General features: G+C 40.7%; 1 protein-coding gene and 1 pseudogene across 3 annotated transcripts in view; both read right to left on the bottom strand.

Moving 5' to 3' along the window:
- Window positions 1–5,052: 5,052 nt before the first annotated feature.
- Window positions 5,053–5,979, bottom strand: LOC134480459 (reticulocalbin-1-like; annotated as a pseudogene).
- Window positions 5,980–12,983: 7,004 nt separating this feature from the next.
- LOC134480540 (uncharacterized) overlaps window positions 12,984–14,904 on the bottom strand; it is a 95,014-nt gene continuing 93,093 nt past the window's right edge. For all 3 annotated transcript variants that reach the window (XM_063268084.1, XM_063268085.1, XM_063268083.1), the window contains exon 5: window positions 12,984–13,775. In XM_063268084.1, the coding sequence (XP_063124154.1) occupies window positions 13,770–13,775 (6 nt within the window). In that variant the 3' untranslated portion in view covers window positions 12,984–13,769. The remainder of the gene's footprint in view (window positions 13,776–14,904) is intronic.

Genomic DNA, 14,904 nt, shown 5'->3' with positions numbered 1-14,904 from the left:
TCCCATTTACAAGGTGGAATTTCACATGTAATTGTTAGTCCAGATAGTTTGGTCAATGGCTTAGATATTACCTTGGCCTAGTTTCCTTGGCATAAGCTGTGTTAGAAGCAGACTCAAAGGTTCAGGACCAACAAATAATGAATTCCACTACATCTGGATCCCTAGCCTCACAGCCAGGAAGGGACTGGATTTCCATTCAGTATTTAAAAAAAAGATGCAGTTCATTAACATGTAAAAATATTTCTCACGTATATTAATGTGTTTACCATGGTCATACAGTTTTTCAAATACCTGGCATTCATCTTTTTCCAAAGCCTAAAATTTCTTTCTTATTCACATTTTCTTTTTTTGATTATTTCTTAGTATTATTATCATATTTTTAAATTTTATTTTTTTAATAGATATATACTTTTTATTTACATTTCAAACCTATTCCCTTTCCCAGCTTTTGGTCCATAAGCCACCTTGCCGTGACCTCTCCCATATGTATGGTCCCCCAATCCATGCCACTTAGAAACCCCTTCCTAGACATTTCCCTGCAGTCAGGGTCCCACCTTGTTAAGAACAAGGGCTTCCCCTTCCACAGGTGCCCCAACAAGGCTATTCTCTCCTATATATGCAGTTGGACCCCTGGGTCAGTCCATGTATAGTCTTTTGATAGTGGTTTATTTGGTTGGCATAGAGTTCTTATGGAGTTGCAAGCCCTTCAGCTCTTTGAATCCTTCTTCTAATTCCCATAAAGGGCGTCTTGTTCTCAGTTCAGTAGTTTACTGCTAGCACTGAGCTCTTTATTTGACATGCTCTGGATGTGTCTGGAGATATATATCCGGTCCCTTTCAGTAATCACTTTTTAGCTTCATCAATCTTACCTAGTTTTGGTGGCTGTATATATATGGGCCACATGTGGGGCAGGCTCTGAATGGCTGTTCCTTCAGTTTCTGCTTTAGATTTGGCCTCCATATCCGGTCCTATGGATATTTTTGTTCCCCATTTTAAGAAAGAGTGGGAGCATCTGCACTTTGGTCATCCTTCTTCTTGAGTTTCCTGAGATCTGCAGATTGCATCTTGGGTAATTCGAGGTTTTGGTCAATATCCACTTATCAATGAGTGCATACTGTCAACGAGGGGTGCTGAGTACCTGGAAGAGAATGAGGGACAAGAGATGCGAAGAAGGACTCCAAGACAAGAGTCTGATCAAGGCGACAATTTTATTTTTCCCCAAGGCTGAATTTGTACCATAAAATGGGTAACAGAGAGAGGAGAGAAGTAAGAAACATTTACGCACGCCAAGGACACAATATTCATGTGGTCAGGGAATCCGCTGATGTTGACAGGTTGTCAGAAAGGTCACAGGTTTGTCATATCTATTAGTCAGCAGGCTGTTGGTTTTTCAGAGAGGTTACAGGTCATGACATTTGGTATCTTAACGTCACACGTTATCATATGATTATTCATCTTGACCACCACATTTGTATTAGTCTTCTGCACCTGGCTGGGGATTTTCCATGAACCCAGACAAACTTAATGCTAACCATAATAATAACATCAATAATGGAGGGCTTTAAGGCCATCGCTCCCAACAGCATACCAAGTGTGTTTTTCTGTGATTGGATTACCTCACTGTGGATGATATTTTCTAGTTCTTTCCATTTGCCTATGAATTGAACGTAGCATTGTTTTTGGTAGCTGAGTGGTACTCCATTGTGTAGATGTACCACATTTTTCGAATCCATTCCTCTGTTGAAGGGCATCTGGGTTCATTCCAGCTTCTGGCTATTATGAATAAGGCTGCTATGAACTTAGTGCAGCATGTGTGTTGTTGTATGTTGGAGCATCTTTTGGGTATATGCCCAGGACAGGTATAGCTCTGTGCTCAGGTAGTGGAATATTCAATTTTCTGAGGAACCTTCAGACTGATTTCCAGAGTGCTTGTACCAGCTTGCAATCCCAGCAACAATGGAGGAGTGTTCCTCTTTCTCCACATCCTTGCCAGAATCTGTTGTTGCCTGAGTTTTTGATCTTAGCCATCCTGACTGGTGTGAGGTGGATTCTTAGGGTTGTTTTGATTTGCATTTCCGTGATGACTAAGTATGTTAAGCATTTCTTTAGGTGCTTTCCAGCTGTCAGATATTCCTCAGCTGAGAATGTTTTCTTTAGCTCTGAACCCCATTTATTAACAGGGGTGTTTGGCTCTCTGTTCTCTAACTTCTTGTGTTTTGTGTATACTTTGGATATTACCGTCCATCAGAAGCAGGATTGGTAAAGATTTTTTTCCCAATCTGTTGGTTGCCTTTTTGTCCTAATGACACTGTCCTTTGCCTTATAGAAGCTTTTCAGTTTTAGGAGGTCCCATTTGTCGATTCTTGATCTTAAAGCATAAGCCATTGGTATTTGTTCAGGAAATTTACCTTAGTGCTCATGTTTTCGAGACTCTTCCCTACTTTTTTTCTATTAATTTTAGTGTATCTGGTTTGATGTGGAGGCCCTTGATCCACTTGGATTTAAGCTTTGTACAGGGTAATAAGAATGGGTCAACTTGCATTCTTCTACATGCTGACCTCCAGTTGAACCAGCAACATGTGTTAAAATTCCTATCTTTCTTCCATTGGATGTTTTAACTCCTTTGTCAAAGATCAAATGACCATAGGTGTGTGGGTTCTTTTCTGTGTCTTCAATTATGTCCACTGATCTGCCTGTCTGTATGCCAATACCATACAGACTATTGCTCTGTAATACTGCTTGAGGTCAGAGATGGTGATTCCCCCAGAAGGTCTTTTATTGTTGAGTATAGTTTTGCTATCCTGGGTTTTATGTTATACCAAATGACGGCAAATTGCACTTTCTACCTTTATAAAGAATTGAGTAGGAATATTGGTGGTGATGGCATTGAATCTGTAGATTGCCTTTGACAAAATGGTCATTTTTTTACCATATTCATCCTGCCAATCTCTGAGCATGGGAGATCTTTCCATCTTCTGAGATATTCAATTTTTTCAGAGATTTGAAGTTCTTGTCATACAGTTTTTTTACTTGCTTGGTTCTAGTAACAGCAAGTTATTTTATATTATTTGGGACTATTCTGAAGGGTGTCATTTCCCTAATTTCTTTCTCAGCCTGTGTACCCTTTGAGTAGAGGAAGACTACTGAATTGTTTGAGTTAATTTTATACTCGGACAGTTTGCTGAAGTTGTTGATCAGGTTAAGTAGTTCTCTGGTAGAATTTTGGTGTTGCTTAAGTAGACTATCATATCATCTTCAAATATTAGTGTTTTGATTTCATCCCTTCTAATTATTACCCTTTGACCTACTTTCATTGTTTGATTTCTATGGCTAGGACTTTAAGTACCATATTGAAAAAGTAGGGAAAGAGTAGGCAGCCTTGTCTCGTCCCTGATTTTAGTGGGATTCCTTCAATTTTCTCAGTTTCGTTTGATATTAGCTAGTGGTTGGATGTATTTTGCATTTTCCTATATTTAGATATGGGCCTTTAATTCCTGATCTTTCCAGGACTTTATTAATAAAATGGTACTGAATTTTGTCAAATGATTTCTCAGCATCTAATGAAATGATCATGTGGGTTTTTTTCCTTTGAGTTTGTTTATATGGTAAATTTCGTTGATGGATTTCTGTATATTAAACCATCCCTGCATCATTGCCATGAGGCCTACTTGATCATCATGGATGATTGTTTGGATGTGTTCTTGGATTCAGTTTGCAAGAATTTTATTGAGCATTTTTGCATCAATATTCATAAAGGAAATTGGTCTGAATTTCTCTATCTTTGTTGTATCTTTGTATGGTTCAGGTATAAGAGTAATTGTGGCTTCATGGAAGGAATTTGGTAGTGCTCTGTCTGTTTGTATTTTGCGGAGTATTTTGGACAGTATTGGTATGAACTCTTCTATGAAGGTCTGATAGAATTCTGCACTAAATCCATCTGGTCCTGGGCTCTTTTTGGATGGAAGATGTTTAATAACAGTTTCTATTTCTTTATGAGTTATGGGGTTGTTTAGATGGTTCATTTGTTCCTGATTTAACTGTGGTACCTGGTATCTGTATAGAAAATTATCCATTTCCTCCACATTTTCCAGTTTTGTTGAATATATGTTTTGTAGTAGGATCTGATGATCTTTTTAATTTCTTCAGATTTTGTTGTTATGTCTCCCTTTTATTTCTGATTTTATTAATTTGGATACACTCTCTGTGACCTCTGGTTAGTATGGCTAGTGTTTATTTATCTTGTTGATTTTCACAAAGAACCAGCTCCTGGGTTTGTTGATTCTTTTGATTCTCGGTTTTGTTTCTTCTTGTTTGATTTCAGCCCTGAGTTTGATTATATCCTGCCTTCTCCTCAATTTTTTTTCTAGAGCTTTTAGGTGTGCTGTCAAGCTGCTGACATATGCTCTCTCCTGTTTCTTTTTGCAGGCACTCAGAGCTGTGAGTTTTCCTCTTAGCGTTTCTTTTATTGTGTCCTATAAGATTGGGTATGTTGTACCTTCATTTTCATTAAATTCTAAGAAATCTTTAATTTCTTTCTTATGTCTCCAATGACCAAGTTGTTATTGACTTCAACTTCCATGTATATGTGGGCTTTCTGTACTTTTTGTTGTCATTGATCAGCAGCCTTAGTCCGTGGTTTTTTGAAAGGATGCATGGGATTATTTCTATCTTCCTGTACCTGTTGAGGCCTGTTTTGTGACCGATTATATGGTCAATTTTGTAGAAGGTACAATGGGATGCTGAGAAGAAGGTATATCCTTTGGTTTTAGGGTGGAATGTTCTATAAGTATATGTTAAATCCATTTGTTTCATAACTTCTGTTAGTCTTTCTATGTCTCTGTTTAATTTCTGTTTCCCTGATCTGTCCACTGATGAAAGTGGCGTGTTTAAATCTCCTACTATTATTGTTTGGTGCTTTGTATGATTTTTTGGAGCTTTAGAAAGGTTTCTCATTGTTTAGGGACACAACTGCCATATACTTGACAAATATAGCAATAACCCAGAACATCCGCAGGAAGCTATGACCATTGGCCACATGAGGATGACTGTCTTTCAAAATTCATCATGATTTTTGATAAGATCTTCCACATAATTGGTGGCTTGGCTTCCCACAAACATGTTCCAGTTGTCTAGAATCTCCTCCTTGGACAGTATCTCATGCTTGTTTTTCTCTGACTCAGACACCAGATGGTGGGCCTCAATCTGTGCATGGTCATAGTCCTGAGGGAGGATCCAATGGTGAATCTCATCCAAGTCCAGCTTCCCATCCTTGTTCCGATCTGGCAAATCATTGAACTGCTCCCCAGACAAAACCCAGTCGGTCTCAGGGCAATTGTCCTCATGGGAAAAAGATGTCCACAATGTACTCATCCTAGTCCACAAAACCATCCCCGTTCTTGTCGATATCCTCCAGGGTTTCCAGAACTACAATCTCCTCATATGTTCTAAATCCTCTTAGTGTAGAAAAGCAATGAACCCGTCCTGAGTAGCTGTCAGGTCAACGTCAAGGCCTTAAACCTCCTCTCATCTCGTGGAGGCATCTTTTTAAAGTTGTGATGATCAGAGCTATCTTGGAATTCAGCAAGGTTTCCCAGGTAGTAGCCATAGGTGGCCTGCCTGTATTCTTCCCAGGAGATCTTTTCCTCTATGTCGCTATCATAATCCTTCCAGAGTTTAGTCACATTATGGTAGATGTATCTTTTCTGTACCAGTTTGGTCCAAACTTTCAGGTCTTCAGTAGTAACAAGGCCGCCTCCATCACTGTCAATTGGATCAACAATTTTCCCCAACTTCTCCTGCTCTCGTCCAGGCTTAGCTATCAAAGGTCTTGGAGTCCTCCTTGCCCAGGAAGACCTCATGATTGTACAGGAAGCTGTGCTTGTCCTCTGGTGGCCACTGGCCCTGCTCTGAATCAGGACAAACCATGTGCTCCTTGCTCATCATGCTCTTGGCCCTGAACGCCAGGACCAGTGCCAGCAGCAGCCCATGGAGTGTCCCAGGCTGACACCATGCACCACAGTTGCGATCAAAGGGAGGCAGCAGGGAAGTATGGACTCAGAGCACCTTAGCCCCTGTCCATCCAGAGAGGGCTTTTGTTACATTTCCAATGTTATCCCTTTTACTGGTTTCCCATCCAAAAAACCCCTTATAACACGCCTCCCCCTTCTACTATGAGGGTCTTACCACACCTACCCAAACATCCAGGTCTACCTGCCTCCCTGTTCTGGTTTCCCCTACACTGGGGCATCAAGCCTTGACAAGACCAAGGGCTTCTCCTCCCATTTGTGCCCAAGAAGGCCATCCTCTTCTACATATGCAGCTGTAGCCATGGGTTTGTCTGTCCATGTGTACTCTTTCGATGGTGGTTTTGGCCCTGGGAGCTCTGGGTGTTTCTTAGTGTTGTTCTTATGGGGCTGTAAACCCCTTCAGCTCCCTCAATCCTTTCTCTTAGTCCTCCATTCGGGACCCTGCTCTCAGCTGAATGGTTGGCCTCAAGCATCTGCCTCTGTATTTGTCATGCTCTTTACCCCACTCTTTTGAGCAGATCACCACAGAGCAACGAAGATGTATTGTCTTGGAGTGATGATGTATAGACAAATAGATGATTTCTTAATTCCTAATGATGGTTCTATAAGAATTCTTAAAATTAGATTAGTAATTTTAAGCTTTTATAATAGGACTGCTATTATGTTCTTTCTGGTAATCAAAATTGCATTGAGAACCCTGCCATTCTTAAAGTATCATGAGTGAATTGCTTCTGCAATACCAAGCAGTCATCTACAAATTAGAGCCCATTCTAAGAGGGTATTAACCAATTAACCAAGGTTCATAAAAAGAGAACCAATGATTTACTATAGGTGAAAGGACTGAACATAAATAATTGACTGGATTTGCCTATAGGTAATTTCACTTATTCTTTTCTCATAAAAATTACAGCTTTTACTCTCCATGAACGTGCAGAGCCAGTAACAGATGGTGACAGTTTATCCTGATGATTACTCTTCATGGATATGCATGTAAACATTCTATGTCGTAAACTGATTATCCAACTTATGATTTGAATTCCTGTGCAAACTTGTGGTGAACTTTTCACCATGTGATGCTGTGTTCAGAAAGATATACAAATGCTGCAGACAAAGAGAGAGAAAGCTTTTTAGACAGAACTGAACAGAACAGAACTGAAGAAGAACTTAGAAGTAAAGGCATAGCATTGAGAGTAAGGCATTGAGAGTAAGGAAATCATTGTGTGATAAGAGCAAGAGGAAAGGAGATAAGAAGAAGAGAGCAAGGAGAACCTTTAAAGCCAAACTTTATGGAGGCAAACTTTTGTAGAAATTTTAGGAAAACTGAAGAACTTAGAAATAAAGGTTAAAATCACTGCTCTTCAGCCTTCAGCCTGGCTCACTGGCTAGCCTCTGCTCTTCAGTCAGGCTCACTGGCTAGCCTCTGCACTTCAGCCTGGCTCAGTGGCTAGCCCCTGATCTTCAGTCAGGCTCACTGGCTAGCTTCTGCTCTTCAGCTAGGCTCACTGACTAGCGTCTGCTCTTCAGTCAGGCTCACTGGCTAGCCTCTGCTCTTCAGTCAGGCTCACTGGCTAGCCTCTGCTCTTCAGTCAGGCTCACTGTCTAGCCTGTCCTCTTCAGCTTGGCTCATTGGCCTATGGGGCCCTAGCACATCGCTTAACCATCTGCTCATGACTGCCTGACCACAATGACAACCTGACTGCCCTGACTTCTTAAAGTCGTCCTCTAGAAAGAGCACAAGAAACCAAAGAGAAAAACCACAGGGACCTTTTCCAATGGGCTTTTTTCAACCTTAAGTACTTTCGTTATTTCTTTAAAAAAGTGAAATATAATTTTTGTAATTCATATGGCCAAGAGAGCTGTGCAGTAGTCATTGCTTTATGGAATTTGGTGCTAAATCAAAAGATTCCTTTATTCTATTACGACGTTATCTGTATGTTGTAAGATGTATCTTTGGAAAACACAACACCAAATTCCTAAAATCTAGATGTTTTAAGACGTCAGCTCATGGACAAACATAACTGCTTACCTATCTAGACTGGCCTTTTTTGCTATACTGCAGGTACAATCAATTTTCCACATTACTTCCATGATTTTCAAGAATGATTAAGAGAAAAATAAGTTGAACATAATGGCCAGAAAGGGGATTCTGTCAAGTTGTCTTGTGTGGGACCAGATACCAAGCTATGACTGGTAAGCCTAAAATCACCTGTTCCCGAAACTGACAGAACTTACAGAAAATACATACTTTCTTATCATTCCTCTGCCCCGATGGTCAGAGATTTAATGAGCACCTACTACGATCCTAGCACTGTGCATCTAAGGGTGTAATGGTTAATCAAAAACTTAATAAAAAGCTTAATTAAGGAATAAAGAAAAATGAACCATAATTTTGAAACTCAGAATTCAATATAGGCAAAACCACCATTTCTTTTTTTTTTTTATTAACTTGAGTATTTCTTATATACATTTCGAGTGTTATTCCCTTTCCCGGTTTTCGGGCAAACTTCCCCCTTCCCCCCTCCCCTTCTTAATGGGTGTTCCCCTCCCCATCCTCCCCCCTTGCTGCCCTCCCCCCAACAATCTAGTTCACTGGTGGTTCAGTCTTAGCAGGACCCAGGGCTTCCCCTTCCACTGGTGCTCTTACTAGGATATTCATTGCTACCTATGAGGTCAGTGTCCAGGGTCAGTCCATGTATATAGTCTTTAGGTAGTGGCTTAGTCCCTGGAAGATCTGGTTGCTTGGCATTGTTGTACATATGGGGTCTCGAGCCCCTTCAAGCTCTTCCACTTCTTTCTCCGATTCCTTCAACGGGCGTACTATTCTCAATTCAGTGGTTTGCTGCTGGCATACGCCTCTGTGTTTGCTGTATTCTGGCTGTGTCTCTCGGGAGAGATCTACACCCTGCTCCTGTCGGCCTCCACTTCTTTGCTTCGTCCATCTTGTCTAATTGGATGGCTGTATATGCATGGGCCACATGTGGGGCAGGCTCTGAATGGGTGTTCCTTCTGTGTCTGTTTTAATCTTTGCCTCTTTATTCCCTGCCAAGGGTATTCTTGTTCCCCTTTTAAAGAAGGAGTGAAGCATTCACATTTTGATCATCCGTCTTCAGTTTCATTTGTTCTAGGCATCTAGGGTAATTCGAGCATTTGGGCTAATAGCCACTTATCAATGAGTGCATACCATGTGTGTTTTTCTGTGATTGGGTTACCTCACTCAGGATGATATTTTCCAGTTCCGAACATTTGCCTACGAATTTCATAAAGTCATTGTTTTTGATAGCTGAGTAATATTCCATTGTGTAGATGTACCACATTTTCTGTATCCATTCCTCTGTTGAAGGGCATCTGGGTTCTTTCCAGCTTCTGGCTATTATAAATAAGGCTGCTATGAACATAGTGGAGCATGTGACTTTTTTATATGTTGGGGCATCTTGTGGGTATATGCCCAAGAGAGGTATAGCTGGATCCTCAGGCAGTTCAATGTCCAATTTTCTGAGGAACCTCCAGACTGATTTCCAGAATGGTTGTACCAGTCTGCAATCCCACCAACAATGGAGGAGTGTTCCTCTTTCTCTGCATCCTCGCCAGCATCTGCTGTCACCTGAGTTTTTGATCTTAGCCATTCTCACTGGTGTGAGGTGAAATCTCAGGGTTGTTTTGATTTGCATTTCCCTTATGACTAAAGATGTTGAACATTTCTTTAGGTGTTTCTCAGCCATTCGGCATTCCTCAGCTGTGAATTTTTGTTTAGCTCTGAACCTGCTTCAGGCTTTTGAGATGTCTCCATCCAGGCCCTCTGCTGGCAGTCCCTGTCATTGTATGTTGTCCCCAGCATTAGCCACAGCAATCAGACAACAAGAGGAGGTCAAAGGGATACAGATTGGAAAGGAAGAAGTCAAAATATAACTATTGCAGAGGATAGGATAGTATACATGAGACACCCCAAAAGTTACACCAGAGAACTCCTAAGTCTGATAAACAACTTCAGCAAAGTGGCTGTGTATAAAATTAACTCAAACAAATCAGTTGACTTCCTCTACACAAAAGATAAACAAGCTGAGAAAGAAATTAGGGAAATGACACCTTCCATAATAGTCTCAAATTATATAAAAATACCTCAGTGTGACTTTTATGAAGCAAGTGAAAGATCTGTGTGACAAGAACTTCCAGTATCTGAAGAAAGAAATTGAAGGTCTCAGAAGATGGAAAGATCTCCCATGCCCATGGCTTGACAGGATGAAGATAGTAAAAATGGCCATTTTTCCAAAAGTGACCTACAGATTGAAAGCAACCCCCATCAAAATGCCAAATCAATTGTTCATAGGGTTAGAAGAAATCATTTGCAAATTCATTTGGAATAACAAGTAAGGCAGGATAGCTAAAACTATCCTCAACAATAGAAGACTTCCCTGGGAATCACCATCCATGAACTCAAGCAGTTTACAGAGCATTAGTGATAAAAACTGTATGGTATTGGTACAGAGACAGGAAGATAGACCAGTGGAATAGAACTGCAGACACAGAAATGAACCAGCACACCTATGGTCACTTGGTTTTCGACAAAGGAGACAAAAGCATCCAGTAGAAAAAAGATAGCATTTTCAGCAAATGGTGCTGGTTCCACTGGAGGTCAGCATATGGAAGAGTCCAAATCATCCCCTTCTTATTGCCCTGGACAAAGCTTAAGTCCAGGTGGATCAAGGACCTCTACATCAAACCAGATACACTCAATCTATAGAAGCAAAAGTGGGGAAGCATCTTGAACACAAGGACACTGGAAAAATTTCCTGAGCAAAACATGAATGGCTTATGCTCTACGATCAAGAGTAGTCAAATGGGACCTCATAAAGGTACAAAGCTTCTGTAAGGCAAAGGACACTGTGGTTAGGACAAAACAGAAACCAACAGATTGAGAAAAGACCTTTACCAATCCTACAACTGATCGAGGGTTAATATCCAAAATTTAGAAAGAACTCATGAAGTTGGACAGTTGGACTGTAGGGAGACTAATAAACCTATTAAAAATTGTGGTTCAGAGCTGAACAAAGAATTCACAGCTGAGGAATATGGAGTCGCTGAGAAGCAACAAAAGAAATGTTTAACATCTTTAGTTATAAGGGAAATGGAAATCAAAGAAACCCTGAAATTCCTCCTCACACCAGTCTGAATGGCTAAGATAAAACACTCAGGTGACAGAAGATACTTGCAGGGATTTGAGAAGGAAGAACACTCCTCCATTGTTGGTGAGATTGCAGACTGGTACAACCATTCTGGAGGTTTTTCAGAAAATTAGACATTGCACTAGCTGAGGCCCAGCTATACCTCTCTTGCACATATACCCAAAAGATGCTCCAACATACAACAACGCACACCCTCCACTATGTTCATAGCAGCCTTATTAATAATAGTCATAAAATGAAAAGATCCCAATGCCCTTCAACAGAGGAATGGAAACAGAAAGTGTGGTACATCTACACAATGGAGTACTACAGAGGTATCAAAAACAATGACTTCATGAATTTCATAGGCAAATAGAATGAACTAAAACATATCATCCTGAGTGAGTTAACCCAATCACAGAAACACACACATGGTATGCACTCATTGATAAGTGGATATTAACCCAAATGCTCGAATTCCCCAAGATTCACAGACCAAATGAAATTCAGGAAGGATGACCAAAATGCTGATTCTTCACTCCTTCCTTTAAAGGAGAAGAAGAATCGCTATTGATGGGGTAGGGAGGCAAAGTTTAGAACAGAGCCTGGAGGAATGGCCATTCAGAATCTACCCCACGAGTGGCCTATACACATACAGCCTTCAAACTAGATAAGGTGGATGAAGCTAAGAGGTGCAGGTTGACAGGAACTGGATATAGATGTCTCCTGAGAGGCACAGCCAGATCATGTCAAATACAGTGGCGAATGCTAGCAGCAAAACATTGAACTGAGAACTGGACCTAAGTTGGAGGAATTACAGAAAGATTGAAAGAGCTGAAGGGACTTGCAACCCCATAAGGACAACCATGCCTGCCAAGCAGAGTTCCCAGAGACTTAACCACTACCCAATCACTATACAGGGACTGTGCCATGGCTCCATCTGCATGTGTATCAGAGGATGGTCTTCTTGGGCACAAATGGAATGAGCAGCCCTTGGTCCTGCCTAGGCTGGGAAAGTGGATGGATGGTGAAGGGAACACCTTTATAGAAGAGGGGGAGGTCGATGGTATTCAGACTTATTTCTGGAATAACATTTGACTTCGAAATGAAAAATATCCAATTAAAATTCAACAACAACAAAATGGTGTTTAGAGCTTCAAATAAAAAAAGCCACAATCAGGAAACAGAGAATTGTATGCCTCTAGTTTTCGTCAAATATGCTCAGGGCCCAGGTAGATTCTGGGCCCAGGCTGAACCAAGCAGGTTCCTGCCGCTGACTGCTCCTCTATTCCTGTTTCCAGAGGCATCATGCAGATTAATATGGGGCCAGAGATATGGGAAGAGCTGGTCAGAAGTGGCTTTCTTTACTGTGGTCTCAGGATTATCTGCATTCCTGGGTGTTCAACACCCTCTGCCCCGGGATTTGGGTGCAGGATTTCTGATTGCTTTAAAATCCCTTATACCATGTTTATATGTCCTAGGAGATATTACAGAAAAATTAATGTTTATCCCATTAATTTGTTCAACATGCTCATCCACAGAGTATAACTTAGAGGTAACTATATATTTGACAGCAAGCATACACAGTGGGTACGATATGCATGATGAACTGGAAATTCACAGAGTTGGAAACACAGTGAACAGTGACTGTATAATTGCCTGTGAATCTCAGTCTGACTGGGAAGTGATTTGATGCCCAGTCCCCATGAGAATGCAGAGATCCATCCCTCCCTGATAGCTGTGGGACTTCAGATGTTGACATTAGTAATCAATAAAGAAGGTTCTTAAGAGTGAAGAGTTTGAGATTACTCCTTTATTTACCAGAATACATCCAATTTACTTGATAGTTACCAGATGCAGGTAGTCAATATATACAGTCTATATCCTTATCAAAATAGAAAACAAAATGAACAAAACAACAACAACACATAAATAACAAATCTTCAAATTAATAGAAGAAAAACCAAATAACCAAAATAATCAAAACTCAAGCAAATGTTAAATAGAGGAATTTCGCTAAGCATTCTTTTGCTGCTCCTTTTGCAGAATTGGCTTATAGCCTGTGGCTTGCCTTGGAGACATAGTAGACAAGCAGTTACTGATGGTAATAATATTTTCAGGAGAAGTGGAAGTAGGTCTGTTTTGTTGGAGTGGGGGTATTAAGGAAAAAACCTACCAATACTGAGTATAAATGATATTACAGACTTTGTTTCATTGTCTGTCCAATGTTGTGAACTGATCTCCATGAAACTCTTCTGGATGACCCATCAGGACAAGTACAAATTTACACGTGCACAGTCTTTCTGGATGACCAGCAGCTCTTGATTGATGTGCATCAACACTTCTCTGAGTTCCTCCAAAAGTATACACTTGCTGGAGAGAGCTGAGGTGAAAGTAAGGCCTATTCAATCCAAAGAAGTTAAACTAAAGGAGGAAAATGCAGTCCACAATTGCTATGGACATTACAGATGAGATACAATAGTGGTGTATTTGCTGTGCGCACTTAGTTCTCCTCCTGTAGATCTTCTCTCCAAGAGAGATCTTGTCCTGGTCTGTGTCATGTTCGAGTTTCTGCTGGAGAACTTCAGACCTAGCAGAGCAAGGGAATAAAGGTTTAGTGAGTGGTTGTCAATTCAGCTCTCCCTCTTACATCAGCTCTGTTCAGTTGGATAATCCAGCATGACCTGTCAGCTGAGGTCAGTCCCTGCATCCCCAAGTGTCATAGAGTACCTGGGCTTGGATTTATATCTCAGCTTTTCAAACTGCTAGAATTTGAACTGTGGAATATGCACTGTACTGGGGTTAAGAGAAAAATGAGCATATTTTGTCACTGGTCCAGGTTTATTATATTGAATAATAACACTGTAGCTGGGTCTGAATCTGAGTTCAAGAATGGTATGAGCAACCTAGAATACCATGTGGATTCCTTCTGGAGAACATGTCCAGAAATGTGGTGAAAGTTCTGATTATGTTAGCACTGAAGGAACCTGCGTAGGTTCAATTTGTAACCACTGAATCTGCAAATACACAGAGAAGCCATCTCACTTCAAATCCATTCTCACTGAACAGCTCCTGTAATCACTGAGAATGTGCTCACAGCAAATCCTCACAGCATACACAAGGAACAGTAAAGTTTATTGTGATGGAGATACATAACAGCACCCCTGTAAGACTATGCTTATTGTAATGCAATTTGTGAGACGACTGAAGAGAAAATGTTCTCAGATCTTATCAGAGAGTTAACAGGAAGAAAGAAGTACAAAATACAAAGAAATCCTGTGGATTATACATATCCTGTCATGGACAAGGTAGCTGGAAAGAAATGGTAGCAGGCAATGTGGAAAGCAACCTTGGAGAAGACACAGTGAGTGACACAACCTTCCAGTGGGCTTTCACCATTCACAAAGGACAGAGAAGGATCATAAATCAACGGATTTTATAAAGCAGCCCCCCTTACCTCCATGTACTCCATTCCTTTGATGTGCTCCAAAGGATTTTGATGCAGACCAGTCATTTTTCCCTAATCACTTGAAAATCTAACTTTACACGTGTTTTGGGTTCTTTTGCTGTACAGAGCTAGGTGGAGATTCCAAGTGATTGGGGTGCTATATTTGATATTCATGGAGGCAAAGTGAACTCTTAGATTCTTTTTCTCATGAAACAGGGCAATAGACACTCACCTGTGCAATTATGCACAGGGAAACACACACACACACACA

The sequence above is a fragment of the Rattus norvegicus genome, chromosome 9, assembly GCF_036323735.1.
Source record: "Rattus norvegicus strain BN/NHsdMcwi chromosome 9, GRCr8, whole genome shotgun sequence".
Lineage (NCBI taxonomy): Eukaryota > Metazoa > Chordata > Mammalia > Rodentia > Muridae > Rattus > Rattus norvegicus.
The sequence above is the reverse complement of the archived record's forward strand: the minus strand, read 5'-3'. Positions and strand labels throughout refer to the sequence as shown.